We start from the raw sequence: 26,425 nt of genomic DNA on the forward strand, positions 1-26,425 counted from the left end.
ATCTTTTGGTATAATGCTGAATAAACATTTCTTTTATTTCATTTTTAATTAATTTTTCTTACCTCAGTATTTGTCTTCACGATCAGTAGGCAAAATTCGTAGGCACAGTTCATGAAGATTTTGTATTTACATTACATTTTCGACCAAGCTTGAAAACATGCAAAAGAGGGTTTTCTTCTTCAACAAAAATTGCTTCGAAAACTATTAGTACAAATAGTAGTTTACATGGTTTTTTATATCTATAAGAATAAGCATTTTTCATTACTTTGGTGCCCTGCCGGGTTATTATTGGATTTTTCATTTTCGTAAGACAAAAGGCCTTTTATAAAAAGTTCTACATCTGCAAAAGACCCTTGACACGGTTTGTACAATCTATTTCCTATTAACAGAAAAAGTGCTCATGGAACGTAACGTGACAATAATTTTACACTTCCTAGGGTCATCACTGTGTAATAGATGTGTTTTCAATCAGTATAGCACTGACGCTGGGCATCCGGATGGCCTTTTGGTAACTGTCATCTTTTCTCTGTTGTAAAATTGTTGCATTGAGTAAATAGATGCTGGTCTGCTGCCGGCTGTAGCTTGCATCCCTGTGGTGTTTGCTATTTTATCTCAAATCAGGCAAATCCTCCGTGCGCTGTACCAGTGTGTTAGACTCGTGTACGAATACACAACGTCTCTGCGATCTTTCTCAAGGTCTAGTCAGGACCTGATTGAGCGGGATTATGCTAAGTACTTGCCGGGAACATAAGCAAGTTGGTCTACCTAATGCTTACTACGAACTCACTTCGAAAGACGTTACCACAGCTTCCATCTCCTTTTTGCGAAAATCGGTTGCTTACATAACATAACATAGAACTTTACAGACACGTTTCTGTGTAATTATTGAGTTGCTGGCTTGCATAAGCCTTGAAAGTTTCGATAGTTGCTAAAGCACCTAAAGCTTTCTCACTTTTCATATTTTCCTGCAGACAAGTTGAGCAATCAGTCCCAGCATCTACTGTTACTCCTTTACACTCTGTATATAGTGTGCATGTGGCTGTCACTATGTTCCCTTTGTCTGCTGCAGCGCCACAAATTGTCAAATATTCTCTCCTGGATTTCACTACGTTAAGTGACGTTTCCGTCGTGGTAATTTCTCCTGAGGAAAATAAGAATGGTGTTGGTGCTGCTGTGTTACGCGCAGATATCTCAGTTCCATTATTTGGTTGCCCTGTTGTAGGCCCCACATGCACAACAGCTGCCTGTCTTCCGACTGTTTGCCTTTTCTTACACAACAGCATATCACGGAGATGTTCACGGAAGCATTTCATCCGCATGCTGTACAACACCGGATTGATACAAGAGTTGAAGGTTACTGATAATCTACCACTCTTATCGTACCACGAACCCATAACCACTCCACCCCAGGATTTTAAGACGTAAGCTGTTAAGTTAGGAATCCAGGAAACTGCGTAGATCAGGCTGACCGTAATCAGCGTTATGGCAACTTGCTTACGATAGCGTAGTGAAGCCCTCTGGGAAGCGTCCAAATTCTCGACTGGCTTGAACCACAAGTGATGCACTACTCTGGAGTACAGGTATACCATGATGCTTACAGGGACTATGCCTGCTAGAACCATCCAAACCAGACTGTCTACTTTGGCCTCGACGTAGCCAAAGTTACCGTCACGTTTGCACAAACGTTGGTCGGGTTGAAAATATCTGGTGTCCATAAAGGCAGGCACGTTCATCAAAATAGCAAAACTCCATGCAAGGACGATGAAGACTTTCAGACGTCGCCTTGTAAATCTACCGCGCTGGCGAAGCGGATGAATAATGGCAAAGTAGCGTTCAACAGCGATGTACACCAAGCACAGAATGGATACAGCAGCACCAACCCACGCAATAGCTCCGTCTGTGACAAATCTACACAGGTATCGGCCTGTCTCTCCTTCGGGGTGGGCAATGAATGGCATCATAACGTACTGAATACCTATGAATAAGGCGAACGTCATGTCGGCGACAGCTAAGTTGACCAGTAGATAATTAAGCGTAGTCTGCATGGGCTTGTTGATAAGGACAGTTAAAATGACCAACGTGTTGCCGACCAGGGATATAAGTACAAGGATTGACAACGCCACGATAAATATCATGTTAACACGAATTCAGAGACACTATGATCTAAAAGTAAAAAAAACACATAATAAGATATTAATGATAGTTTATATCACTAAAAGCTATCACGGCAGATATTGCAATCCAACACGTACATACATATCTTAGCCAAGTACATCGATTTGACACCATAAAATAACATATCTGACAGGTGATTATAAAATTATAAAAGATCTATGTGGAGCGAAGTGGCCCATATCGCTGGAGCTTTTTCTGGTTTCTGTATCATTAGGCGACTAGAAGTGTTCTACTTACCCTGGATGGGATGCTAGTCCATCGCATGGTTACCCCCAGCATTAAATCGCCAGTACCTATTTATACACCAGGGTGGAGAGAAGCACTTTAAGTGTCTTGCCCAAGAAAACGGCACATGCAATGACCCCGGCTAGGGCTCCAACCTGGACCGCTCGATCCGGAGTATGTATATGTTAGGTAGTCCTTATTGCAAATAAATAACTGTGTTCTTGTGAGAAAGTCCCGTTAAGGCCTCAAATTTTACAAAACAAAAATTGGAAGGGAAGCCTGTGAAAACTCCCTCCAGTTGAAGAATATCGTCTATTACCAAGTATGAGAGGGAATATTGAAATCAGTGCTTCTTTTACCTTTTAACAAAAGGCTGCAAAGAGCAAATACTGTTGCTTTCAGCGTCATAAAAGGTACAATTTTTCCAACCCAAAAGTACAGTTACATCCGCAATAATCAACGAGGATCGTTTCTGTACAATGTAAAAAAAAATAAAATATTTTGCGGTCGAACCTACTTACGATTTCACTATTGACGGTAAATGGTACAGCACGGCTTGGAAAGCACTGTGTTGGTGGAAGAAATGCTTTTGTGATGCAAAGCTTTGGTTTTAATATACTGATTCGAAAGCCTTTTCGCCTCGTGGTGTACAGAAAGCTTAAATTTAATTTATATTTTCTTCCTTTAAGTACTGTTTTTAGAAAGACTGCAATTGACTCCGGCTCAAAAACAAAGCTAAGCAAAAAAAGAAAACAAATGAAGAAATGATGAGATTCGTTATTGCTCAGCGGTCCTTATTTATCTTTTAGTATAATGCTGAATAAACATTTATTTTATTTTTTAATTAATTTTTCTTTCCCCAGTGTTTGACTTCACGATCAGTAGGCAAAGTTTATAGGCACAGTTCATGAAGAGTTTTTTGTGATAACAGGTGTTTCTGAATTTCATTACACAAGGGAATTTTTAACCAAGCTTGAAAACATGCAAAAGAAGGCTTTTCTTCCTGAACAAAAACTGCTTCGAAAACAATAACTACAAATAGTATTTTACCTTGCTGTCTATATCTATAAGAAAAAGCATTTTTGATTACTTTTGCGCCCTGTCGAGTTATTATTGGATTTTTCATTTTCACAAGACAAAAGCCCTTTTATAAAAGAAAAAGATCCTCGCCACGGTTTGTACAATTTATTTCGTACCAATAGAAAAAGTGCTCATGGAACGTAACGTGAAAATAATTTTACACTTCCTAGGGTCATCACTGATTAATAGATGTGTTTTCAATCAGTATAGCACTGACACTGGGCATCCGGATGTCCTTTTGGTAACTTTCATCTTTTCTCTGTTCTAGAATTGTTGCATTGAGTAAATAGATGCTGGTCTGCTGCCGGCTGTAGCGTGCATCCCTGTGGTGTTTGCTATTTTATCTCAAATCAGGCAAATGTTCAGTGCGCTGTACCAATGTGTTCGACTCGTGCACAAATACACAACGTCTCTGCGTTCTTTCTCAAGGTCTAGTGAGGACCTGATTGAGTGAGATTATGCTAAGTACTCGCCGGGAACATGGGCAAATTTGTCTATGTAATGCTTACTACGAACTCCGCGCTTCTAGAGGCGTTCCCACAGCTTCCATCTCCTTTTTGCAAAAACGGTTGCTTACATAACATAACATAAAACTTTACAGACATGTTTCTATGTTATGATTGAGTTGCTGGCTTGCATTAGCTTTTAAAGTTGCGATAGTTGCTAAAGCGCCTAAAGCTTCCTCACTTTTTATCTTTTCCTGCAGACAAGTTGAGCAATCAGTCCCAGCATCTCCTGTTACTACTTTACATTCTGTAAATAGTGTGCATGTGGCCGTTTCTATATTCCCTTTGTCTGCTGCAGCGCCACAAATTGTCAAAGACTTTCTCCTGGATTTCTCTACGTTAAGTGGTGTTTCCGTCGTGGTAATTTCTGCTGGGGAAAATGAGAATGGTGTTGGTGCTGCTGTATTACGAGCAGATTACGCAGATCCATTGACTGGTTGCCCTGTTGCAGGCCCCACATGCACAACAGCTGCCTGTCCTCTTGCTGTTTGCTTTTTCTTGCACAACAACATGTCACGGAGATGTTCACGGAAACATTTCATACGCACGCTGTACAACACCGGATTAATACAAGCGTTGAAGGTTACCGATAATGTACCACTCTTATCGTACCAAGAATACATAACCACTCCACCCCAGGATTTTAAGACGTAAGCTGTTACGTTCGGAATCCAGGACAATGCGTAGATCACGCTGACCGTAATCAGCGTTATGGTAACTTGCTTACGATAGCGTAGTGAAGCCCTCTGGGAAGCTTCTAAATTCTCGACTGGCTTAAACCACAAGTGACGCACTACTCTGGTATACATGTATGTCATGACGCTTATAGGGGCAATGCCTGCTAGAACCATCCAAACCAGACTGTCTACTTTGGCCTCCACGTCGCCAAATTTGCCTTCACTTTCACACAAACGTAAGTCAGATTGATAATACCCCGTGCTCATAAAGTCAGGAACATTTATCAAAAAAGCAAAACTCCATCCAAGAACAATGAAGACTTTTAGACGTCGTCTTGTAAATCTACCACGCTGGCGAAGCGGATGAATAATGGCAAAGTAGCGTTCAACAGAGATGTAGACCAAGCACAGAATGGATACAGCACCACCAACCCACGCTATAGTTCCGTCTGTGAAAAATTTACACAAATATAGGCCTGTCTGTCCTTGGGGATGGGCAATGGATGGCATTATAATATACTGTATACTTATGGACGAGGCGAAAATCATATCGGCGACAGCTAAGTTGACCAGTAGATAATTGAGCGTAGTCTGCATGGGCTTGTTGACAAGGACAGTTAAAATGACCAGCGTGTTGCCGACCAGGGATATAAGTACAAGGGTTGATAACACCACGATGAATAACATCTTAACAAGTATTCAGAGTCACTTTGACCTAAAAGTAAAAACACAAACTGAGAAATTTGCTTGTCTCACTAAAAGAAATCAGTGCAGAGATGGCATGCACCTACATTAGACTACATATCAAAACCATCTTAAACGAGGAACACGGGCGAATAACGTCGAATACGAACGAATAACGAATCCCTATAAAAAATAGTAAAAACGAGTCCTGGAAAGTAACGTCAGCCCGAACGTATCGACCTACCAAATTGTCTCTAATGTTTATGTTAGGTAGTCTAAGTACATTACTGTTTTCTGATGAGAAATTCCCACAGTTAATTTCGCGAAGGAAAGCCTGTAATACTTCTCTCCAACTACAGCAATACCGTCTATAAGCAAATAAGAAAGAGTTTGAAGAAAATCCTTTGCAAATACCCATTAAGATGGATCAGCGTCATGAAACGTATCATAGTTTTCAACCTAAAAGTACAGTTGCATCCAAAAGTAAGAAAGAGGATCTCTTACTTTTTGAAAAATTTGGCGGTGAAGCCTACTTACGATTTCACGAATGGCGGCAAATGATACAGTACACCTTGAAGAAGAATTCTCGGCATCGCAAACCTTTTTGCCTTGTGCGAAGTGCATAGATTGTATTCATTATTTTCTTACTTACAGCTGACTGTTTTTGGAAGGACTTCAATTACTCAGCCTCCAAACTAAACTAAACAAAAAAGGCAGAAAACAAATGAAGAAATGATGAGGTTTTTTATTGCTCAGCAGTCCTTATTTATATTTCTTTATAACGCTGAATAAACATTTGCTATTATATTTTTTAATGATTTTTTATTTCCCTTGTGCTTGGCTACACGATTAGTTGGCACAATTTGTAGCCGAACTGTTCATACCTTTTTGTTAAACTTGCCTTCCTGGATTACGTTCAAAAACGACAATTTGGACCAAGCTCAAAAAATTACAGATGAGAACTTTTCATTTGAAAAAAAAACGCTCAAAAACCGTTTCATATAAATAGTATTATCATTGTTTTTCATTTCCGTAAGTATTACGTTTTTGATTATTTTGGCATCATACTGAGGTTTTAATGGATTTTTCATTTCTCGAACTAAAAGGCATTCTATATGAAGAACATGCAAACTGTTATTATACACAGGAAATAAGACACTTGCCAAGGTCTAAACAATTTATTTCCTTCCATGAGAGAAAACACTTATGGAACGTGACCATAATAGTATTTTACACTCCCCAGGTTCAGGTCTAAACGTTCCAAGAGGTCTTTTTCAGAGACGTGTTTTCAATTTGTATAAAATTCTACCACTGCATTGGGCCCTTACCGCCTTTTGGTAACTTTCATCGTTTCTGTATTGTAAAATTATTTCGTTGGGTAAAAAGATTCTGTTAATAAAACACTACATTGACTTTCGTCTGTCAGGATTCTGCAAATCTATTATTGTTATGTATATTCATAATCATAATCATAAGACTTGACTGACACCTTGACAGCAATATTGTTTTCTCCGGCATAGACAGGAATAAGATTTTCTTTTTATTAATAACTAAGCATAAACTTAAACATAGCTGATGAGAAGAAGGATCCAGCGCAATCATTTTACTTGCGTTGTCCTCACTAGGAATAAGAACAACAACAAGAAGAAGAAACCATTTTTTTGCTCGTGCTTATGCTTATGCCCCATGAGAACAGCATACAAAAAAATGAGGGCGTTCGTCTTTTTTGTGCGCGTATGCTTATGCGTGTGCTTGATACCCACTAAAAGTTATTTTTTAAAGTAAATATTCAAAGGCTTGCATATTGCAAGATTTTCATGGCATTTCAATTGCCCTTAGGTGCTGACGAAGAAGAGAATGATTGCTTCTTTATTTTCCACCTTACTGGTGAAGATTCACTTCATTGCGGTTCTTCTGTTATGCCATGCCGGACTCTACCACCAGCACTACGGTTAGTTCGCGGTGGCGGTAAGAATTGTCTTAACGGAAGAAACAGCTAGTCTCATTGATACGGTTGTTTAAGAATGTACCATCCTAATGTAGTGAAGCTGAAAGTTTTAGACAACAGTGGCCAGTTCTCAAAAGCTCATATTTCTTGCGAACATCGTTATAGCCATAGCTTTTGGGACACATGCCAGAAATGTGTCTCTTATAGTAACCACTCAAACTTTGTATTCAACAACATTGGGATCATTTTATTAATCTGTGTTCTTTAACAGTGGAACCAAGTGCCTTAAATGTCCTTTACACAGCATAATTCAAAAGGACATCAATAAAAATCAAATTGATAGAAACTTTTTCCCCGATTTAAGGCGCACTCAATAATGCGCGGCAAAAAGTTCACTGAAAACATTAGCAAGTTAATCTATAGATTTTTACTGCGAACTCCCTTCAAGAAGACATTCCTACAGTTTCCATCTATTTTTTGAAAAGTTTGATTACTAAAAACATGTTCCTGTGTTATTATGGAGTTGTTCGATAGTTGCTAACGTAACTTAGATTTAAATTTTATTATTGTAAATAGCCATATTTTTTAGCATTTTCTTTTATTTTGACCCTTTTTTGTTATGTCCCCGTATTAGTGGGGGAGTTTTCCCCAGCTAGGTGGTTTATGACATTTTCTTAATAAAGTTTCTATCTAGTTTCTATCTGTAACTTAAGCTTCCTCAATTCTTAATATTCCTGCAGACAAGTTGAGCAATCAGTCCCCGCGTCTCCCCATGTAGCCGTTTCTATGTTCCCTGCGTCTACTGCAGCGAGAGAAAATGTCAACAATTTTCTTCTAGAATTCACCTTGTTAAATATAATTTCTGTCGTGACCATCTCTTGTTTAAATGCTGATGAAAATGAGATGGTGTTGGTGCTGCTGTGTTACGCACGGATTCCTCAGTTCCATTAATTGGTTTCCCTGTTGTAGGCCCCTCATGCACAACAGCTGCCTGTTATCTGGCTGTTTGCTTTCTCTTGCACAACAACATGTCACGGAGATGTTCACGGAAGCTCTTCATCTGCATGCTGTACAACACCGGATTAATACAAGAATTGAATGTGACCAATAATGTACCGCTCTTGTCGACCCACGCACCCACAACTGCCTCTTCACCCCAGAACTGTATGACGTAGGCTATCAAGTTCGGAACCCAGGAGACTGCATACATCACGCTGACCGTAATCATCGTTATGGTAACTTGCTTGCGATAGCGTAGCGCAGCCCTCTGGGAAGCTTCCAAATTCTCGACTGGCTTGAACCACAAGTGCTGCACTACTCTGGAGTACAGGTATACCATGATGCTTACAGGGACTATGCCTGCTAGAACCATCCAAGCCAAACTTCCCACTTTGGCCTCCACGTAGCCAAAGTTACCGTCACGTTTGCACAAACGTAGGTCGGGTCGATAATATCTGATTTCTATAAAGCCATGCATTTGCATCAAAATAGCAAAACTCCGTCCAAGGACGATGAAGACTTTCAGACGTCGCTTTGTAAATCTACCGCGCTGGCGAAGTGGATGAATAATGGCAAAATAGCGTTCCACAGCAATGTAGACCAAGCACAGAACGGACATAGCACCACCAACCCACGCTATAGTTCCGTCTGTGAAAAATTTACACAGGTATCGGCCTGTCTGTCCTTCGGGATGGACAATGAATGGCATCATAATGTACTGAATACTTATGGCTAAGGAGAGAATCGTGTCGGCGACAGCTAAATTGACCAGTAGATAATTGAGTGTAGTCTTCATGGGCTTGTTGATAAGGACAGTTAAAATGACCAGCGTGTTGCCGACCAGGGATATAAGTAAAAGGATTGATTGCACCACGATAAATATCATCTTAACAAGAATTCAGAGTCACTTTGATCTAAAAGTGAAAACACATAGTGAGAGACTAATGATAGCTTTTTTCACTAAAAGTAATCAGTATGGATATTGCACATTCATCAGTCACCTACATAGACTAAATATCTCTGTAATCGTGCAGTTCGTTGTTGTTCAGTTTCTGTTTCTATTCTGTCTGCTGTATTTTGTCCTTTACTGCGAGTCACGTATTACTAGTAATTTTCTTACTTGAAGTTGACTGTTTGTCTGTTGCTTGTTTGAGAAGGACTGCGATTGACTCAAGTTCCAAACAAAAGTAAACAAAAAAAGGCACATGAAGAAATGATAAGATTACTCAGCGGCACTTTTTATCTATTGTTATAATGCTGATTAAATATCACTCATTTTTATTTATATACTTTAAAATTATATTCCTTTGCTTGGTGCTTGGCTTCACAATCACTGTTCACGAAGAGTTATATTTTTGTAAAACGAGCTTTTCTGGATTTTAATAAACAACGAAATCTTCGACCAAGATTGAAAACATGCACGTGAGCACTTTTCTTCCTAACAAAATTGTTCAGAAATCTATTAATGCAAATATTATTTTTTCGTGTTTTCTATTTCCGTAAGAATAAGCACTTTTTGATTACTTTGCCATCCTGCGGAGGTTTTATTGGATTTTTCATTTTCACAAAACAAAAAGCCTTTTATAAGAAGCTCTACACATGCGAACGGTAATTGTACACAGGAAACAAATGCATTAGACTCCTGTCAAGGTTTATACAATTTAGTTCCTCTCAAGAGGGAAAACACTCATTGATCGTGGTCATAATATTGTACACTCCCCAGGTTTAGAACTAAACGGTTCAAGGGGTCTTTTATAAAGAGATGTGTTTTCTATTTGTGAAGAACTTTATTATTGAATTGGCATCGATGGCCTTTTGGTAAGCATCTTTTCTGTATTGTAAAATTATTGCATAAAGTAAACTGAGTATATAGGTGCTGTTAATAAAACACTGTACTGACTTCCGTCTGCCAGGATTCGACAAATCTTTTATTGTCATTTACATTCTGGAAGGGCAGATCTAATTCATCGACAACTCGGTTCTCTTTGTTCTTGGTCTGTATGCGCCGATATGTCAATCATAACACTTGACTGACGTCTTGAAATTAATATAGTTTTGTCAGCCATTAAAAGGAATGTGACTTTCCGTTCATTCACTACCTTTTTCTTCTTCTTGCATAAATAAGTAAAACAAGGAAATGCAGTACAAAGAGTTATATTTACTTTATTACTTTACTTTTATTAGACTTTATATTTAACCTGGGAGTTATTGACAAATTTATTAGTCAAGAGCAAGGTAGGCAATGACAACAATGATGAAAGCGAATTTATATTCAGTGCTTATTCTCGTTTTGGAAATCACTTACAGAAGGTCTAAGAACCCAACAACGCTTATACTCATACGGCTGCTTTTATATCTCGGGTCTACTTTTCTGGACTACGTTTCCTTACTGACTGAGTTACAGACCACAGACATACTTTGTCAAGCTAGCTTTTTTCCTTTCACAAAACGTTAAAGTTTTAAAAAAAACCACGAGAGCGTTTTAACGAGCTACGGCTCCTAAGCTCTACGTGGATAAATAAATTATGTCTACGTCTTTGTCTATGTGAGTGATTTCATGTTCTTTTTTCCCTTTGTTGATATAACCAGAGGCCAGGTTTGTCATGTTCTATTTTTTCTTGGCTGGTATAACCGGGTTGACAGGATTTACTCTTTGGATCACAGTAGCGGTTTAATTATCATCGTTATTGTATTATGGGCATCAGTACTAGTTGTTTTTCATTCTATTTGAAATCACTGGAAGAAGCATTGGGGTTGTAATTATGCAACTTTCTTATTGCATAGATTATCAAACGCAGACATCATTGTTTTCAATAAATGGTTTTATACTCGATGCGCTTGAGTGAACTCAGTGATAAAAGGGTTTAAAAACTTAGTCCCAAGCAAAAACATTTGCAAAATTTCTTTTTCCTTCACCACAGTTCTATTGTTTTCCACCGCCACCACCACTGCCACGATTCTATTGTCCTACACCACCACCACCACAATTCCATGCCGCCCTCTCCTCCTCCTCCTCCTTAATTCTATTGTTTACCTCCTCCTCGTCTGCCTCCTCCTCCTCTACAGTTCTATTATTTTCTTCGTCCACAACCACCTCCACCACCATCACCACCACTACGACCGCTACCGTGACCATAACCATCACCACCGCGAATACCACCACCACCACCACCATCATCATCATCACCACCACCACCACCTCAACGAACCCACCACCACCGCCAACACAATTGTATTGTGTGCCACATCCACACCCACCGCCACAACCACAACCACAGGGTCGAGGTGAGGTCAACGTGTGGTTGCTGTGAGGTCGATGGAGGTACAATCCAGGATACAGAGTTTGTACATAAAAGTTTCTCCGTTCACGCTCATGTGCTTGCTTACCCCGCTTATACCCCATCTATACCCCTCTGCACCTTGCATTTACCCTCCATCGACATTCCATCAACTCTACATCGACCTAACGTCGAACCCATGATTGTGGTGGTAGCGGTGGTTGTGGTACAAAATAAACTTGTTTTGGTAGTGGTGGTGGTGGGTGTTCGTGGAGGTGGTGCAGGCGGTGGTGCTGGTTGAGGAGGAGGAGGAGGAGGAGGAGGAGGAGGAGGAGGAGGAGGAGGAGGTGCAGGCGCCGGTGGTGGTGGTGGTGGTAGTGGTGGTGGTGATGGTAATTGTCGCGGTGGTGACCGTAACTATTTTTGGTGGTGGTGGACATTATGCAAATGGTTTTGCTTAGGACTAAGTTTTTAAGTGCTACCGACTGGAATTTTCGAGAAAAAAAAATTCAAAACTCCGAATTCGCATTTCTTCATATTCAGTCAAAAGAAACCCTTTGGTGAACTATTTACGAAAATGACATTTAAAATTTTCAAAGGGTTTTTATATTTGAGAAAATCGGCAAAAGGTTTAAAGGCCGTTTTCGCGTCCCCGCCGCCATAAAATTTTGTCGAATTTTTGTGGGTATTCAAAACACTCGTACGGAAAGAAGGTTGAACGTATGAAATTTATCTTTGGCAGGTATGCGGGGCATCCAATATACTACACAGAAACCTAAAATATTGCAAAACGATGCAATTAAACAGATCTTTTTTAAAGCCCGAAAATTGGTATTTTGAGCACTTTGGTAAACACTTGAAACAAGGGTAACTTTGGTGGCAAAAATCGTGTTCTGGTACATCGAGATTTGGAATAAAAAATAGATCGGCGTCAAGTACTATTATGGTACTGTAACATATCAAAAATTCAGCCCGGGCAATTGAAAAACCACTCGTTGAGAGAAGTAAACGCATAGTGAATATTTCATGTATTGACTACAAGAATTGTCACGGTCACGCAACACTAGTAAACACATTTCGATCTGATTTATTCAATGTGTTTTAGTTTTTCTCACTTTGGCTATAGTTTATGCTCGAAAAAGTCTACCTATCTTATGTATAATTTACTGTTTTGTATTCATATAAAAATTAATTTTAGAGGATGGGATAATTGATCTGACCGCAAAAATACAAAGGTCAAGTTTCGTGTCATATTTACCGACTTTGCCGCTCATTCTGTGTAACTCGCACTGTGAAAGAAATAAAATAGCCTGCGAACAGGCTCCCGAGTGGGGTTACGCGAGCGAAGCGAGCGGCGAACGCGAGCTAAGCGAGCGGAAGAGCGGGGCCTGAGGGGGAATACGGGGCGCGGGAGCCTGTGGACAGTCCTTTGAAACCGCCGATCCATGATACCAGATTCTGGTATCATGATCTGATAGGTCAGACCGCTAATTTTTGACAACTGAACGATGAATATTGATAGATGCTGTCAACACAGAGTATTGCGCTACAAATTTTCATACTCTTGGCTGCCGTGATCGATTATGATTGCCGATTTCTTCGATAACGTTTTCCTGTCCATGGACAATAATATTGCCGCGCGAACTTTACGGATCTCCTAGAAGATTTTCCTGTCACATTCTCTTTGTTGCCCAAAAGTCAATTTTGTTGGCGGTTTGCCGAAGGTGTTTCACTACTCGGCGATCGTAGCGCCGAAGTTCTTTTTTAGCCTGGCGGAGTCGTACACTCAGTAGAATTCTCTGGTTGTTCCAAAGATTTATTGCAACGGCCGGTAATCATTTCGCGGGAATTAGAAAGTCGGACAAGTTGTCGAGTACAAGAAAGGCATGACAATTCAGAATAATTTTCTCCACGCTGCAAGCGTTGTCCCAGCTTTTCAATTTCCGCAGCTAAAATCACACTTTCTTTGTAAGAAGCCACAAGCAATTCTTTGTTTTTAGCGTGTTGAATACGAAAACCACTGGCGCTCGTTTGCCCTGAGGCATCAGGGATTTCTTGCAGAAACGGCAAATCTGTTTTCCGTTGAAAATACCCAAGTGCGCGCGAATGTTATGAGAACCGATGTATTCGAGCGTAAAATACATAATTTTTGACAGGTCTAATTACCTTTCTGACAGATTTGTTACAGGATATATTAATTTATTACAAGTGGGCGAATGGGCGGAATTAAACAAAGTCTACAGGCTCCCCCTCAGGCCCCGCTCTTCCGCTCGCTTAGCTCGCGTTCGCCGCTCGCTTCGCTCGCGTAACCCCACTCGGGACCCCACTCGGGAGCCTGTTCGCAGGCTAGAAATAAAACAATTCAAAGCGAAATGTCTTCACAAAGTAGTCTCGTAGCGTGTCATATTTTATCCTGGTGGTTCTGTTTCATTAAATTACTAACTATTTAACACTGGTAAAAGTTATTTTTAGTTCCGGCTGTATCGATTCTGTAAAGTTTTTCGAATACCTCAGTCTGTGTGTCAACAACATGAATTTTGCAAATACAGTATGTGTTCATAAACAAGATAATGATCTTATCGACAAGCGTATCTATAGGAGAACATCGAAAAATGAAGTAACTGTGTTCAACTGCTTGTATATTTTCCTTTTAAGAGTGCGGGTCCTCGACTTGATATTATACGCCAGAACTGATACATGTACATGTTTACCAAGAACTGCAAGAACTGGAATTAGATGTTTGTCTGAATGTCTGTTGATTTCCTGTTTAACAATAACAATAAAAAAAAACACTCTTGGCTATAAAGCAAAAGATACTTTACCACCAGCAGCAGCTTACCATACATGTCCAAACATAACAAGTAACGATTCTCGGCTGGTTGAGCAAATACCAAACACATTCGAAAAAGCGATCTCCACAGCCGTTGTCAGCCGTCGTCACACTCTCCCCTTCGCTCCATTGTTCCCAAGCTGTCTGCCTTTCTCCCGTTTGCAGTTCTCTGTCTTTTTACTGCGGCATTCACAACCAATCTCGACTCACTCTTTGTACCTCCAGACTCTTAAAGTCAAATTCCATCCTTTGGATAGCGGAGAAAGGGAAGGTTTTATGCGGGTGTTGGGTGGGGGGGGGGGGGGGTCAAAGTTTATTTTGTCATTGATCTTATTGTCCCACGAAGTGACTGACCAGATTACCTGGTGTAATCAGTTACCTTAAGCTAAAGATGGTAGTAATTTTAGCGATTTTTTTTAGCAAGATTTAGCGACAATGTAATTTAGCGATTTTCAGATTTTTTAAAAAAAAAAAACAGCAGGCCCTAGAAAAAAGATACTCAGTGTAAACCAGTATTTCATAAAGTAATAGCTAAGATGGAAATAAATGTTCAGTAAAAGAACAGAATCACTAGACGGCATTGTCAGAAAGAACAAATTTTCGATATCCATTTCTTAAAATAATTTTTGATGTCGACTATGATTAATTTATTTTCCTTTGGGGAGGGGGGAGGGAGGTACTAAAATTTAACGAGTATTAAATTTGACGAAGACTAATTTTCGTGCTACTCGCTCAAATCACTAAAATTAGAAGCCGTTAAAAATTGCACCCTTGAGGTATGTTGTACTGACAGCAGCCTGGGAACTAGCTAAGGGTTGGCCCTCAGCCCTCAGATACTGAGGTGGACAGGAATTCAGGAAGAGAGGTTTAACTTAAAAAAAAAAACAACAGCGACAAAAAACCTTGTAGTAGAGAGAAGAAAAGGACCAACCTTGCAGAAAAAAATTGGTCGGAAATCATTTCCTGTCTCCACTTCTCAGTATTTGAAGGTTTGCCCCTTGCCTTATTTTAGGATATGTGGGACGATTAAATGCAGAGGGCCACACAACGTTAGGAAGACTTTGGCACAATTCTTTGTCGGATCTCACGTAGCTTGGAGATGCGTGTACTAGAAGTCACTCAAGGTGTATAAAACAGTAATTTTAAATGCACGGCTAGTACGACGACACTTAGTATTGGACAATTTATTAGGAGCTAGCTTATGTGTACTAAACAGTGGCGGATCCAGACCTTTAGGTAGGTGGGGCCCCCAATCATCCTTACCTGAAATTAGCTCTTGAAGATGATTTTTCTTGGTCCCGTGGGCCTCGGTTTAGCCTAAAAATAATGGGGACCAGGGCCCAATGGCTTCTCCCCTTGATCCGCCACTGTTTTTAATAGTTGCAGACGCAACAGAACACAGAGCATTTTAACTTGGTCCCGCATTCATGCAACTACATTCCTGGACAAGTTCTTGCAACAGGACCACATTAAGAGCCCTTTTCCTCACTTGTGGAACAGGAACAAACAGCTAGTCCAAGTTCATTGCAAAAGAATTGTAGCTGCCACAGATTTTTCTTCGAAAGAGAGTTTGCCTGAACCATTTCCCACACAAGGGCCTGGCCTAAAAAAACAAATTCTGAAAGCGCTAAATTAAATAGTCACTAAATCTTGCTCAGAAAAATGGCTTAAATAAGTAGCCGCTAAAAATAGCAACCTTAAGGTAACGATTACTTCTGCAATTCTGGTAATCTGGTCAGTCACTTTGTGGGACAATAAGATCAATGACAAAATAAACCTTGACCCCCTACCACCCCACCCCCTCCCCCCACCCACCCAACACCCGTATAAAACCTTCCCTTTCTCCGCTATCTAAAGGATGGAATTTGATTTTAAGAGTCTGGAGGTACAAAGAGTGAGTCGAGATTGGTTTTGAATGCCGCAGTAAAAAGACAGAGAACTGCAAACGGGAGAAAGGCAGACAGCTTGGGAACAGTGGAGCGAAGGGGAGAGCGTGACGACGGCTGACAACGGCTGTGGAGATCGCCTTTTCGAATGTGTTTGGTATTTGCTCAACCAGCCGAGAATCGTTACTTGTTATGTTTGGACATGTATGGTAAGCTGCTGCTGGTGGTATAGTATCTTTTGCTTTATAGCCAAAAGTGTTTTTTTTTTATTGTTATTGTTAAACAGGAAATCAACAGACATTCAGACAGACATCTAATTCCAGTTCTTGCAGTTCTTGGTAAACATGTACATGTATCAGTTCTGGCGTATAATATCAAGTCGAGGACCCGCACTCTTAAAAGGAAAGTATACAAGCAGTTGAACACAGTTACTTCATTTTTCGATGTTCTCCTATAGATACGCTTGTCGATAAGATCATTATCTTGTTTATGAACACATACTGTATTTGCAAAATTCATGTTGTTGACACACAGACTGAGGTATTCGAAAAACTTTACAGAATCGATACAGCCGGAACTAAAAATAACTTTTACCAGTGTTAAATAGTTAGTAATTTAATGAAACAGAACCACCAGAATAAAATATGACACGCTACGAGACTACTTTGTGAAGACATTTCGCTTTGAATTGTTTTATTTCTTTCACAGTGCGAGTTACACAGTGTGAGCGGCAAAGTCGGTAAATATGACACGAAACTTGACCTTTGTATTTTTGCGGTCAGATCAATTATCCCATCCTCTAAAATTAATTTTTATATGAATACAAAACAGTAAATTATACATAAGATAGGTAGACTTTTTCGAGCATAAACTGTAGCCAAAGTGAGAAAAACTAAAACACATTGAATAAATCAGATCGAAATGTGTTTACTGGTGTTGCGTGACCGTGACAATTTTTGTAGTCAATACATGAAATATTCACTATGCGTTTACTTCTCTCAACGGGTGGTTTTTCAATTGCCCGGGCTGGATTTTTTATATGTTACAGTACCATAATAGTACTTGACGCCGATCTATTTTTTATTCCAAATCTCGATGTACCAGAACACGATTTTTGCCACCAAAGTTACCCTTGTTTCAAGTGTTTACCAAAGTGCTCAAAATACCAATTTTCGGGCTTTAAAAAAGATCTGTTTAATTGCATCGTTTTGCAATATTTTAGGTTTCTGTGTAGTATATTGGATGCCCCGCATACCTGCCAAAGATAAATTTCATACGTTCAACCTTCTTTCCGTACGAGTGTTTTGAATACCCACAAAAATTCGACAAAATTTTATGGCGGCGGGGACGCGAAAACGGCCTTTTAACCTTTTGCCGATTTTCTCAAATATAAAAACCCTTTGAAAATTTTAAATGTCATTTTCGTAAATAGCTCACCAAAGGGTTTCTTTTGACTGAATATGAAGAAATGCGAATTCGGAGTTTTGAAATTTTTTTCTCGAAAATTCCAGTCGGTAGCACTTAAGCGCTTTTATCACTAATTTTACGCGCATCCAGTATAACACCATTGTTTGACATCAATGATGTCTGCAAATGATTAGTCATGTTTGCATAATTACAAACTCGAATTGTTCTTTCAGTGCTTTCAAATCGAATGAAAAACAACTAGTACTGATACCTCTATTGCGTGATACTTTAAACCGCTACTGTGATCCGAAAGGGGAATCCTGTCAACCTGTTTATACCAGCTAAGATAAAAACAGAACATGTCACACCTGGCGAACTAGTTATACCAGCAAAGGGAAAAATTGAAAGTAAAATCACCCACAGCTTAATTAAATCCACTGCATTTTATTCATGACTCTATGACGGTACCCAGTTAATGTACTCCTGCTGACGCAAATGAGATTCCTGCTCAAAAAAGTGGCCTAAAACATCCCCCCATACTACTTAAGTTAGAACTCACTTCGAAAAGACATTCCAACAGCTTTCATCTATTTTTGAGAAATGTGATTACTTACAGACATTTTTCTGTGTTATTATATGGCCGTATGCTTGCATTAGCCTTGAAAGCTGCGTTTGTTCTATTGTTGCTTAAACACCTAAAACCTTTTCAGTTTTTCATATTTTTTTGCAGAAATGTTGAGCAATCAGTCCCTGCATCTCCTGTTACCTGTTTACCCTCTGTAAATGTTGTGCATGTCGCCGTTTCTATATTCCCTATGTCTGCTGCAGCGCCAGAAAAAGGCAAAGATTTTCTCCTCGATTTCACTTCGTTAAGTGGTGTTTCCGAAGAAATAATTTTTGCTGAGGAAAATGAGAATGGTTTTGGTGCTGCTATGTTACGAGCAGGTTCCTCACATCCATTGGTTGGTTTCCCTGTTGCAGGCCCCACATGCACAACAGCTGCCTGTCCTCTTGCTGTTTGCTTTTTCTTGCACAACAACATGTCGCGGAGATGTTCACGGAAGCTTTTCATCCGCATGCTGTACATCACCGGATTAACACAAGAGTTGAAGGTGACCAATAATGAACCACTCTTATCGTGCCACGGACCAATAACTACTTCTCCACCCCAGTACTGTATGACGTAAGCTATCAAGTTCGGAATCCAGGAGAATGCGTAGATAACGCTGACCGTAATCAGCGTTATGGTAACTTGCTTGCGATAGCGTAGCGCAGCCCTCTGGGAAGCTTCCAAATTCTCGACTGGCTTGAACCACAAGTGCTGCACTACTCTGGAGTACAGGTATACCATGATGCTTACAGGGACTATGCCTGCTAGAACCATCCAAGCCAAACTTCCCACTTTGGCCTCCACGTAGCCAAAGTTACCGTCACGTTTGCACGAACGTAGGTCGGGTCGATAATATCTGATTTCTATAAAGCCATGCATTTGCATCAAAATAGCAAAACTCCGTCCAAGGACGATGAAGACTTTCAGACGTCGCTTTGTAAATCTACCGCGCTGGCGAAGTGGATGAATAATGGCAAAATAGCGTTCCACAGCAATGTAGACCAAGCACAGAACGGACATAGCACCACCAACCCACGCTATAGTTCCGTCTGTGAAAAATTTACACAGGTATCGGCCTGTCTGTCCTTCGGGATGGACAATGAATGGCATCATAATGTACTGAATACTTATGGCTAAGGAGAGAATCGTGTCGGCGACAGCTAAATTGACCAGTAGATAATTGAGTGTAGTCTTCATGGGCTTGTTGACAAGGACAGTTAAAATGACCAGCGTGTTGCCGACCAGGGATATAAGTAAAAGGATTGATTGCAGCACGATAAATATCATCTTAACAAGAATTCAGAGTCACTTTGATCTAAATGTGAAAACACATAGTGAGAGACTACTGATAGCTTTTTTCACTAAAAGCAAACAGTATTGATATTTCACATTCATCAGTCACCTTCATAGACTAAATATCTAAGCCAAGTACATCGATTTTACCACAATAAAAATAACATAACTAACACGAGACTATGAAATTACAAAAAGTGATAATATTATACCCATCTCGTAGCTTTTTCTTATTTCTTGAACGAGGAATACCAGCGAATAACGAATCCCTATAAATCCCTCTCACATTCTGTATTGGTTCGGTGGTCCCTATTGCAAATACATGACTGTGTTTTGGAGAAAAATTATCATTCATACCTCGACTATTAAAAGAAGTTCGGAAGAAGATTCTGTAATAATTCCTTCCAACTACAGTACTTACCCGCTTATAAGAACCTGCAATTTAAGAACCTGTTAGCCTAAAAATATCAATTTAGACCCCATTTACATAAGAACCTATTTAGCCTAAAATTTGAAACAGGTTCTTATAGAGAGGTTCTTATAGAAATTAACCTAAAAAAAACTTCATGCAAAAAAACATAACTCGAAAGTAGTGAACTTGAACATGTATACACTTCTAAATTAGGCGACTTTTTGGCTTAATAAACAAGTTTGACTAGTGAAAGTTGCTTATTAAACAAAAAAGACCCTGTTTTGGCATTAAATTAATATACATGCCACCTTTCTACCATTCACAGGTGTATAATATATTTCTCATTAAATAAGAACATATTTAAGAACCTGCGTAGCCTAAAATCCCACTAAGCACCATTTACATAAGAACCCGTTTAGGCTAAATTTGAAAAAATGGGTTCTTATAAGCGGGTAAGTACTCTATAGCATCCAAAGTAACAACGAGGGTCTTTATTTTTGAAACTTAACGATATCATATAATACGAAATTTTGCGCTGAAGCCTACCTACGATTTCTCGAATGGCGGCAAATGGTAGAGCACACCTTGGGAAGCACTGTGTTGGTGAAAGAAACGCTTCAGTGACACATAGCTTTAGTTTGGACTAATTCATGGCTTCGAAAACCTTTCGGCCCTTTGATGTACAAATAGCCTAAATTTTATTTCATAATTTTCTACCTTGAAGTTGACTGTTTGTTTGTTGTTTGTTTGAGAAGGACTGCGATTGACTCAAGTTCCAAACAAAAGTAAACAAAAAACGGCACATGAAGAAATAATAAGATTACTCAGCGGTACTTTTTATCTATTGTTACTGATGCTGATTAAATATCTCTCATTTTTATTTATATACTTTAAAATGATATTCCTTTGCTTGGTGCTTGGCTTCACAATCACTGTTCACGAAGAGTTATATTTTTGTAAAACGAGCTTTTCTGGATTTTAATAAACAACGAAATCCTCGACCAAGATTGAAAACATGCACATGAGCACATTTCTTCCTAACAAAATTGTTCAGAAATCTATTAATGCAAATATTATTTTTTCGTGTTTACTATTTCCGTACGAATAAGCACTTTTTGATTACTTTGCCATCCTGCGGAGGTTTTATTGGATTTTTCATTTTCACAAAACAAAAAGCCTTTTATAAGAAGCTCTACACATGCGAACGGTAATTGTACACAGGAAACAAATGCATTAGACTCCTGTCAAGGTTTATACAATTTAGTTCCTCTCAAGAGGGAAAACACTCATTGATCGTGGTCATAATATTGTACACTCCCCAGGTTTAGGACTGAACGTTACAAGAGGTCTTTTATAAAGAGATGTGTTTTCAAATTGTGTAGAACTTTATTATTGAATTGGCATCGATGGCCTTTTGGTAACTTTCATCTTTTATGTATTGTAAAATTGTTGAATGAAGTAAACTAAGTATATAGGCGCTGTTAAAAGAACACTGTATTGACTTCCATCTGCCAGGATTCGGCAAATCTATCATTTGTATTTACATTTTGAAAGCGCAGATCTAATTCAACTCGGTTCTCTTTGTCGTTGGTCTGTATGCGCCGATATGTCAATCATAACAATTGACTGACCTCTTGAAATTAATATAGTTTTGTCAGCCATTTACAGGAATGAGACTTTCTCTTTCACTCGCTACCGTTTTCTTCTTCTTGCATAAATAAGTAAAACAAGGAAATGCAGTACAAAGAGTTATATTTACTTTATTATTTCACTTTTATTAGACTTTATATTTAACCTGGGAGTTATTGACAAATTTATTAGTCAAGAGCAAGGTAGGCAATGACAACAATGATGAAAGCGAATTTATATGCAGTGCTCATTCTCGTTTTGGAAATCACTTACAGAAGGTCTAAGAACCCATAAGGCCTCTATGAAGCCCCCACCCACCCTTCTCTCTAATCATAGTTCCCCCCTTTTTGGAGCTTTAAAATTTATTAAGCCCCCCCCCCCCCCCCCTTTCCTTTACAAACAAAACAAACGGCAGACTGTATTACCGGTGCATTTTTACCGTACCAATCCAGGCACTAATTCACATACAGTACTCGCGAGCTTTAGGGGAAATATTGATTAATCACTAATACATGTACATGAAACACTTCATTGCCAGTTATCCACACGCTGAAAGTAAATAGCCTCGCCCTCTGTATTTAGTCCCCCCTCGTGCATGCTTGAAATATATAAACCCCGTGGTGGATTAATAGAGACTTTATGGTAATCTCTAAAAAGCTGTCAAAATCTCTTTGCACGTCCGATATGCGGGCTTGCTGCCCTTTTCATTATTATTATGTACACTTTACACACTTTATTTTACACTTTATGTATATTGCTTATAATTATTTTGCAAACAATCTCTGCTGTCATCTGACATCGAATCGTGGCGTCCTTTTTTACAGTCCGAGAAACTAGGATCTATGCATACAGACTGGCGTCATATCTACAGACATAGATATTTATTAATTATGGTTAATTAATTAATTATTCCATTAATTATTATTACTGAGTGACTTTATATATGTTGTTTGATGCAAATTTAATTATTTTTTTGGGCTCAGCTTTTAGTTCCACTCTTTCCCCCAGAGCAGTGTCAAGGATTAACCAATCAAGAGAAGAACCGCCTCGCGGCCAATCGGTGGAGGGCCCTCTCAGAGGAGGAGAAAAAAAAGTTTGAAGAAATAGCTAAAAAATACAAGCATCCTGATATCGCTGATTGGTCACAGGAGGAAAGAAACAAACTTATTGCTAGACATAGAAGGCAGTTATTGGCAGAGGTATCAGATGTACTTTGCTTGTTCCTTATTTTTTTTTAAAAAAAAGTAGAGAATAGTCGTGTTTCACATAGCCTGATGCAAATTTGGGAGAATTTGTATGTACACCGTTACTTTGAATTTTCTCGAGTGTCGCCGTATATGTATCAGGCTCAGCGAAAATTTAACAATGTGCAGTATCTCTGATTAATAAAAAAGGGGTGTTAAGCTTCATGGGAGAAAAATGTCTAAACTATATTTAAACTTGTTACGGTAAGAATGAGTGGCTAGGTCAGAAGTTAAGTTAAGTTAAGTTAAGTTAAAGAAGTATTGTTTTCTTACACGTTGTTATGGTACGATTTTAGATTATGCTGTTGGAAGATCTTGGATGCCACAGTTCAATGATATATGTTCGTTGATACTTGTGGTGAATTGTTTAATCTTGGCTCTACAGAAGGAGTAAACTTTTTGATGACCAATACCGATGTTGTTGCAAAGTTTAGACAACATTTCTGTGAGTTATTGATAAACTTTAATGTAAATGCTTTGTCATTTTAGTCCCTAGTGAAAGTTGGCTTTCCTGGATAGTATATATATAGCCTTGGCTCCTAAGTGAAGCATAGCTCATCCACAGTTTTCTTCCACTGTTCTCTGTCTTGGGCTTGGTGTTCAATTTGGGTCCATCGTAGACCTATCTGCCGCAGTTCTTGTTCGGCTGATCTTCTCCAGTTGTTTTTGGCCTTCCACGATTTCTCTTTCCTTGAGGGTTCCAGAAGAGTGCCTGTTTAGTTACGCTATTGTGTGGTTTCCTTAGCGTGTGTCCTATCCATTTCCACTTCTTTCTTCTGATTTGAATCATCATCTTGTCTTCCTGAGTCCTTGCCCATAGATCTTCGTTGCTGATGGTGTTTGGCCATCTTACACCAAGGATGTAGCGTAGGCAGCGGTTGACGAAGGCTTGGGTTTTATCTGTGATGTTCTTCGTTACTCTCCAAGTTTCAGCTCCATACATCAGTACTGTTTTAACATTAGTGTTAAAGATCCTTAGCTTGGTCCGCAGGGATATTTCCTTTGATCTCCACACAGGTCTGAGTAGAAGGAAGGCTGTTCTGGCTTTGCCAATCCTCACCAACACGTCCCGTTCGGTTCCACCATCAACAATTATCACGCTTCCTAGGTAGGTAAAGGAGGCGACATTCTCTATGTCCTCAATGTCCAGCTTGATTGGGGCTTGGTTTGTGCTGTTTATGCGCATTGTCTTGGTCTTGCTCTTGTTGATGTTAAGACCTGTCATTTCTGCGGTCGTAGCCAATGAGTTGACTTTGTCCTGCGCATGTCTGTGGTTGTGGGAAAGTAGGGCGAGGTCATCGGCAAAATCCAGATCGTGCAGTTGGGAGAAGAGGGTCCATTGCAATCCCGTCCTGGATCCTTCCGTTGTGGTCTTCATTATCCAATCAATAACCAAAAGAAAAAGCATAGGTGATAGGATGCAGCCTTGTCGGACTCCGGTCTTCACAGAGAAAGGCGGTGTAAGTTCACGATTGTGTATTACCCTGGTTTGAGAATTGTAGTACGACTGCTGTATGATGGCAATAAACTTCTCTGGGATTCCATAGTGGCGAAGAATCTTCCAGAGAGTGTTGTGATCGACACTATCGAAGGCCTTTTCAAAGTCTATGAAAGTGATGTAAAGTGAAGAGTTCCATTCTAGCGACTGCTCAGCTATAATTCTTAGGGTTGCGATATGGTCAGTACAAGACCTGTTCTTTCTAAAGCCCATTTGTTGGTCCCTTAGGATCTCCTCGAGGGCATCAACTAGTCTCTGCAGGATTATTCGGCTGAGGATTTTTCCTGGTACAGATAGCATGGTTATTCCTCTGTAGTTGTTACAGTTTGCTAGGTCTCCCTTTTTGGGGACTTTTACCAGATAGCCCTCTTTCCAATCCTCAGGAATAGTTTCCTCTTCCCAAACCTTCTTAAAGATCTCATATAACATCTGCGTTGAGGTGTTCACATCTGCTTTTAGAATTTCTGCTGGAATTCCATCCGGCCCTGGAGCTTTTCCGTTCTTTTGTTTCTGGATTGCTTTTGCTATTTCTTCCTTGCTGGGTTTTTCGGTGTTAACATCCAGCATGAGCTCGGCTTCTGGGATGGCTATAGAGTCTGGTGGTGGTGGTCGGTTCAACAATTCCTCAAAATATTCGCGCCATCTCTTCAGCTGATCTTCCTGCTTGGTGAGCGTGTTGCCGTGTTTGTCCTTGATGGGTTTTGATGCAGAGCTCTTCTTGCCCGCTAGCTTCTTTGTCAGCTCATACAAGTCTTTCATCCTGTGTTGTTTCCTGGATAGACCCATTTCAATTAACGTTGACTGACAGAAGCGTTAAACCTATAAGACAAGACCGAATGGTAGTCTGGGTATTCATCTCAGAATTTGCATATTCTACAAGTTTTTATTTCGCAGATGTATTTGCTTTGCTCCGAATCAGATAATGTGTTTTTCTATTTTTGTTTTACTAGCTGATGTATGATTCTGCTAAAATTTAGTTTGGCTAAAAGTAGCTTACTTCTACAGGTTAAAAACAAAAAGGAAACGTTTGAAATAATGTTTTTATGTTATTATATCTCATTAGTTTTCAGTGCATGGAGGGGGGAGGTACAGAATAGGGAGGAGGGAGAAATGGCCAAAAAATTTAGGGAGGAGGGAGAAATTTTGGCAAAAAATAGGGAGGAGGGAGAAATTTTGGCGAAAAAAAATAGGGAGGAGGGATATTTATACTCCTGTCCCTCCCCCCTCTGCATGAAGCAGTTTTCTACTTTTACCCTTCGGTACCTTTCGGTTTTGTCTTGGTTTCTATCCTAAAATGTTAATTGAAATGAATGGGTGTATTTCTGCTATTTCTTCCCTTTCCGACTGTATAACTTTTGCTGTTAATCTTTTGTGGATTATAAAGCAGCCGTTTAATGATCCACATGGATTTTGATGTCTTATATGTTATCCTGTTAATCAGATGTCCAGTGCAAGCGGTACACGTATCGTCACGTACAAAGCCTGTTCAACAAGAAATATAGTAAGTTATAATAAAAGTTTGGTTGGCTAATTCACGATTCTTATGCAATATGTCCATGTCTAATTAAAAGGCGCCTAGCTAAGGCGGACGTTAATCAGTCCGTTCGTGATCTCACCCCACCCACCTAATCCATGAATAAATGTGAAAAGGTTAGTCAGCACGGGTGACTACATTTTTTACTCTTTTTGAGCAATTTAGTATGAGGAGGTGTAGAAGACAAGGCCAACGCTTCAAAGTCACCGCCCAATTTCATGACGCGATCTTCACAGCAAGCATGATCTTATCAGTCATTTTAAAACCCTCAGTGGTTTGTTGTCCGGGTGGGATTCAAACGCTCTGCATTCTGGCACCCTAACAGCTGAGTTAAACTGGTATTAATAAAAGTCATATAATTCAGGCTTGCACTACTAGGTATGTCTTTTGGTATTAATCAGTGATTCCACCTTTTCGATTCAAAGGTGAAGCAATTGCCAAACCTGGTTCCCGTGTGCCATATCTAAGGGGCAATTTTACAGTAGAAGGCCTTCCATCAGGTGTGGTCTT

At 39.6% G+C, this 26,425-nt stretch overlaps 4 protein-coding genes across 5 annotated transcripts; all 4 read right to left on the reverse strand.

Annotated features, from left to right (window-relative positions):
• Nucleotides 1–64: 64 nt before the first annotated feature.
• On the reverse strand, nt 65–2,135 carry LOC144632447 (QRFP-like peptide receptor). Its single transcript, XM_078491103.1, has one exon. It carries the CDS (start codon nt 2,133–2,135, stop codon nt 861–863), a length of 1,275 nt encoding a protein of 424 aa, XP_078347229.1. The 3' UTR covers nt 65–860.
• A 1,575-nt stretch (nt 2,136–3,710) lies between these two features.
• On the reverse strand, nt 3,711–20,598 carry LOC144632474 (QRFP-like peptide receptor). 2 transcript variants are annotated; one of them, XM_078491140.1, is made up of 2 exons: nt 20,561–20,598; nt 3,711–5,378 (listed from the first exon to the last, which is right to left on the reverse strand). In XM_078491140.1, exon 2 carries the CDS (start codon nt 5,348–5,350, stop codon nt 4,403–4,405), a length of 948 nt encoding a protein of 315 aa, XP_078347266.1. In that variant the 5' UTR covers nt 5,351–5,378; nt 20,561–20,598; the 3' UTR covers nt 3,711–4,402. The 2 variants fall into 2 exon arrangements, with proteins under 2 accessions (XP_078347266.1, XP_078347267.1); XM_078491141.1 differs by lacking the exon at nt 20,561–20,598 and adding an exon at nt 5,885–5,957.
• On the reverse strand, nt 7,908–9,281 carry LOC144631522 (allatostatin-A receptor-like). Its single transcript, XM_078489966.1, has one exon. It carries the CDS (start codon nt 9,178–9,180, stop codon nt 8,290–8,292), a length of 891 nt encoding a protein of 296 aa, XP_078346092.1. The 5' UTR covers nt 9,181–9,281; the 3' UTR covers nt 7,908–8,289.
• LOC144633457 (QRFP-like peptide receptor) lies at nt 18,402–19,624 on the reverse strand. Its single transcript, XM_078492326.1, has one exon. The coding sequence runs from the start codon at nt 19,590–19,592 to the stop codon at nt 18,402–18,404; it is 1,191 nt and encodes a 396-aa protein (XP_078348452.1). The 5' UTR covers nt 19,593–19,624.
• Nucleotides 20,599–26,425: the final 5,827 nt, after the last annotated feature.

The sequence above is a fragment of the Oculina patagonica genome, chromosome 12 (genome assembly GCF_052425735.1).
Source record: "Oculina patagonica isolate OP01 chromosome 12, crgOcupat, whole genome shotgun sequence".
NCBI classification, from domain to species: domain Eukaryota; kingdom Metazoa; phylum Cnidaria; class Anthozoa; order Scleractinia; family Oculinidae; genus Oculina; species Oculina patagonica.